This window comes from Triticum aestivum, chromosome 6B (assembly GCF_018294505.1).
Source record: "Triticum aestivum cultivar Chinese Spring chromosome 6B, IWGSC CS RefSeq v2.1, whole genome shotgun sequence".
Classification (NCBI taxonomy): Eukaryota; Viridiplantae; Streptophyta; class Magnoliopsida; order Poales; family Poaceae; genus Triticum; species Triticum aestivum.
In genome coordinates this window covers 43,890,770-43,896,021 of record NC_057810.1, presented here as the reverse complement: position 1 = coordinate 43,896,021, position 5,252 = coordinate 43,890,770, and the positions used below count along the sequence as shown (strand labels likewise).

Genomic DNA, 5,252 nt, shown 5'->3' with positions numbered 1-5,252 from the left:
TGTCTAGACCAGTTGGTGCCACAGGATTAAATGGCGTGCATTGCTGTGAGGTAAGGTACACTATCAAAAACAAGTAGGTATGGCGACATTGGTCACGAGGAAGATGATTTTCAATTGATCAACGTATATATTTTTTTGGTTCTGTTGATTAATATAGTAAAGATGGCTGTATGCACCGCTTTGGTTATCCTCCTTTTTTAGAAAATTGTATTCACGGAGGAAATATTATGTTTCAAAAAGGCTGTGATGCAAATGTACACTTAATACGAGTTGGCAGCCAGCAGCCAACGGCGGATGTTCGGACCAAATTGCGCCTGCCCCCTGCAGTCATTTCTTATCCACTAGCAGTAGTACTTGGTCAGTGGCCTAGTCTCGCTCGTCCGCAGCTCACACTGACATTTGCCTCCGCTGTAAAAAAATCCCAGATCAATCGAAGAGAAGCAGCCGTATTTGGCAAGAATCATCCGGGGCCGAAAAGAATGTCTGCGCTGCGCTGATCTCCTCCTTCGCCGTCGCTCAGGTTAACGGGCGGAGCTCTCTGGTCGGTCAAGAGGGAGGGGGGCAAGGGCGGTGTCCGTCCGGTCATCTCACCGCCGGCACCGGCCACGGCCGCGCCGACGGGTCCTGGGGGAAGGTGAGCTGTCAATCTGGGATTTTGTTACGGTTCCATCTTGGTCATCCCTGCTGCCTCCCGCCCCTTAGGTTCCTCCTCTCGTGTCCCCTGCAGCTTCCGGTGCACGCTACCAGTTCGATGAAATGACTGACACCAGCACGGCCGAGGAATCATCAAAATACGACGAGGAGGACCGGATCAGCGCCCTGCCGGACGTCATCCTGCACCACGTCCTTGGCTTCCTGTGGGCCGATGAGGCGGTGCACACCTGCCTGCTCGCCCGGCGCTGGCGCTACCTTTGGAAATCCATGCGTTGTATCCTCGTCTATGACAAGGGATGGTGGAGGAAGAGCACTCATGTTTTTCTTAACAAGTTCATGGACTGTGTGCTGCTCCTCCGAGACCCCGGTTCGACTCTAGATGAGGTTCACATCGAGTATGATCATTTGGAGGATGATCATACATGGATAGACCTTTGGATTGACATCTGGATCCGTCATGCTTTGTCATGCCAAGCTCAAGTGCTCACTGTGAGGCTCTCGTATGAGGTGGATTTCTGTTTGGATGGTCCTCCGGTGGTCTCCCGACATTTGAGAAGATTGGAGCTTTCTGACGTGACGTTGAAAGGCAACTTCATGAATTTTTCAAGTTGTTCATCGTTGGAAGAGCTATATATAGAAGACTGCTACTTAGAGACTGGCAGGATCTTGTCCCAGTCTTTAAAGCATCTAACCATCAAGGGGTGTTTTTCCAGAAATGATGGCCGGATTCGTGTTACTGTTCCAAATCTAGTTTCGCTGCAACTCCTATCATTTCGAGGTAGGACCCCATTGTTCGAAAGCATGCCATCATTAGAAACCGCAGTTGTCGAGCCGAACAACTACTTGGAGGATTACTGTTGTAAAGGTGTTGCTTTGGAGTGTTGTGGTATTTGTGCAGATTGCTGTGGTAATGATGATCACAATGGTAATTGTGTACTTCTTGGAGGTCTGTCTCATGCTAAAAGCCTGGAGTTGACCGCTTATCCGGGAATGGTAAACTTGCACATACTTTCATCATACTTTCTAGTCCAAAAGCATTCTGATCTCTACAATTGTCTCTATCAGGATCTGTTAATGAACAAAAAAAGGTGCAGCCACACATATTGCCACAAGATTAGCTCATGTTTCATTGCACACATATTAGAAATTCTTGATATATATGTTTATGCTACTGCACTTTGAGATCTAACACAATTCCAGTTGGGAAGTCATGTGGTATTGAGAATAGCCATTCGGATTGCATGCTCATTATGTGCATTTCTAAATGATATAGCAACATTTCTTTCTAAATGTAAAGAGAGTTGTTAATTACGACATGCTGACATTGCATATAACTTTCTCAAGGTATTAGTTTGAAATGTTTATCAAAAGGTCCAATGCACTTTAGTATCATTGCATTGTGGACTTTAAAACTAGATCCTTAACTGTACTGCTTTGCAATTTATTCAGCTTATCTTCAGAAGGGATTTGAGATGGTGCCCTACATTTAGTAAGTTAAAGACTTTGTTGCTGAATGAGTGGTGTGTGCAACCTGACCTCCGTGCACTAGTTTGTATGCTTGAACATTCACTGGTTCTCGAGAATCTGACGCTCCAATTGTGTGAGGTATTTGTTTTTTCAATGAACAGTGGCAGAGTTGCTCTAGTGTTATGTTTACATGCATGATTGATGGATATTGGTGAAATATTTTTGTCTGCTACAGCAAGGAAAACCTACAGGTGCAGTGGAAGCGGAAGAAAACCATAGTTTGATGGAGAAACCAGCTGCTATTTCAGGATACCTGAAGATTATGAAAGTCAAATGTGAAGATATTGATGGTAGAGTTTGCAAAGTTTTGAAGTTCTTGATTATACTTGGCATGGACATTATTATCCAAAGGATTGACGGATAGTCGGAGAAAACGTAAGTTAACTTGTGACTCTCTTCCTGCTTTTAATACAATCTAGTTGTATAGGAAGCCTTCAAACAACGGGGACACAAAACATGATCAAATCTCTTTTGTTGGACAGTTTTATCCAGTGAGGCTTGTAAACTAATCAACTCTCATGCGAATCATAGCATCTGACGAATTGGTTAGTTTGAAACATCAAACTCCGATGGGACGAGCAAACATTGTGTGGCCTTTAAGTGTTGCTACGAAACAACAGTTTTGTTTTTGGAATAAAGCAACAGCTTGTTGTTGTTTTCTTAAAACACCAATTACAAATTAATTAATCAATCTCTCATTCGGATTCATGACTGTATATCATAATAAGTGAAATAGTCATGTTATGTGCATGGTAGTGAACTCCCATCGTCTATAGTTTGATTTCATGTTCAAGTCTCCTTGTCAAGTAACTGAACAAACTTCTTTCTTCATTCAACGACTCCTCTGAAGTCTCTTTGTTTTCACATGTACATCATGCAGTTTCAAGAGGTGGCGAGAAACTTTTGGGCGTTGATGGATGTATCACCCTGCGACCATTCAGCGTCAAGAGGCGGCGAGGAACTTTTGTGTACCATCCCATGAGCATTGAGGAATGCAAAGATGAAAGCTAGTTGCTGTCTTTCTTTCATGGAATTCTTGTAATTTGCAACTCAAATCTGTCGAGATGTGTGTACTGATTACTCTGCTTAGTGTAGTATTATTAACGATAGAATTGGTGAAAAGGAACATCATCATCACCATCATCGTACTATACCGGCTTATTGTGTATCGTATTTTTATTACTTAAAATTGGTTGAAAGCCCGTTGGGTAGCAAGAATGAAGTGGAGTAAACTGAGAAAGTATTGAGTTGCTGTGCGATTGGACGGACCGGCCTACCAGATATACAGTGGTACTTATGCTCATGCTTGATTTGAAACATTTATGGATGGTGGTGACCAATAAATTCCATTGGATCAATCTGGTACTACTGATGCATAACATAAACGATCTCGCGTGTTATCGCAGTGAGATTTTCGTTAATGAAATCACTGTATATCCTCGGCAAATGTCACAGGACAGCAAACTATAAGTCTGACTACATATGCCATCAGATGTATTGAAGATGTTTCCCAAAAAAAGATGTATTGAAGATGAAGATCGTTGCCAGGTTGTTGCACCGTGTAGCATCCATAGAAAAACGAGCGGAGGAACTAGGGTTTACAAAGCTGGCGATCTAACTAGTAGAGCAAGAGTGAAAAAACTGAAGATGTGTGAATATAATAGGCTTCCTTTGGCGAAGCATTGCATCTCCTGTGATGGCGCAAAAAGAGAGAGAGAGAGAGAGAGTTCGCGAGAAGGAGGATATAGTTAGCAGAAAAAAGTTAAATGGCATTGCCCGGGTTTGAACCGGAGAACTACACCACGAAACCAATTCTGTTCAATTCTCCCTTTAGATGGTATCTGTATCTGAAATGTTCTTGTTCACACATGAAATGATTTCTGAATATTGTCATACAACAACACTAGATATTTCATTTGCAAAATATATCTACACTCTACATATACACATGCACTAGTGCAGAACCGGGCTATAGCCCCGGTTCGTAAGCGCCTTTAGTGCGGGTTCTGTAACCGGCATTAAAGGGTGGGGACTAAAGCCCCCCCCCCCCCCCCCCCCCCCCCGTCGTACCGGTTCGGCTCGAACCGCCGCTAAAGGGCCACCACGTGGCACGAGTCAGGGCCGGGTGTGGGGAGAGGTTTAGTACCGGTTGGTGTTACCAACCGGTATTAAAAAGTTTGGGGGATTTTGGTTTTATTATTTATTTTTCCTTTAATTTTGTGTTTTCCATTTAATTCTTTTTCGTTTGCTGGTATTATATGATACTACATATTGTACACGTTATGCATATATATATAAATAGAATTTCTCGTACAGAACCGATTATATATATATATATATATCACTACTAGGAAAAGGGCTATAGATAGGATTGATACTAATGGCGCACCAGGTAAGCAGTGCACCACTACTGTATACTAATGGCGCACCGGTTGCTGATGCGCCATTAGTGTGGAAGACACTAATGACGCACCGTACACTCGGTGCGCCACTAGTAGCCTTCAGAGCCAGAGGCATTTGCCTTGGTGCCTTCGGAGCACGATGACAACTGGGAGTACTTCATTGGGGCGGTAGCTCGTAGTAGAATTCCCCTTTGGGATCTATGACCTTGTCGAGCAAAAATCCCGCTATTTCCTCTTTAAGTTCTCGTATGCGCTCTACTGGTAGGAGCGTCTCCCGCACCGATTCGAACGGTTAAGAAGGAGATCAATATGCATGTGTATTAGTTATGTGACTAGATATCGATAATGACGTAAAAATTGTGAATAGTGTTCTGTCAAACGCACGTACTCATAGCTGTCTATCAGTTTTTGTCCTTTCGCACGTCATCATGCGAATATTCTCGAAAACATAGTATGCACACGTATCACTCCCCTGCGCGTGCTTCAGGGCCTTTACGAGAATAGAACTTAATCAGATAATAATTAATCAAGCATGATAATTAATGGTATTGAAACTAGAATTAAAGAGATGCATGGTATGTAGCTAGATAGTAGTACTTAATTAATTATACCTTGGGTCGAAACCAATGCAGCCTTTCTCTCCATTCGCCTGGAACCTCTTTCGAATTC

General features: G+C 43.1%; 1 protein-coding gene across 2 annotated transcripts; it reads left to right on the top strand.

The window, feature by feature from the left end:
* Nucleotides 1–324: 324 nt before the first annotated feature.
* Nucleotides 325–3,399, top strand: LOC123133382 (MEIOTIC F-BOX protein MOF). Of its 2 annotated transcripts, XM_044552885.1 has the most exons (6): nt 325–634; nt 728–1,432; nt 1,553–1,647; nt 2,104–2,259; nt 2,357–2,556; nt 3,062–3,399. In XM_044552885.1, exons 2-5 carry the CDS (start codon nt 757–759, stop codon nt 2,543–2,545), a joined length of 1,116 nt encoding a protein of 371 aa, XP_044408820.1. In that variant the 5' UTR covers nt 325–634; nt 728–756; the 3' UTR covers nt 2,546–2,556; nt 3,062–3,399. The 2 variants fall into 2 exon arrangements, with proteins under 2 accessions (XP_044408820.1, XP_044408819.1); XM_044552884.1 differs by having other exon boundaries at nt 728–1,647.
* The last annotated feature ends 1,853 nt before the right edge of the window (nt 3,400–5,252 follow it).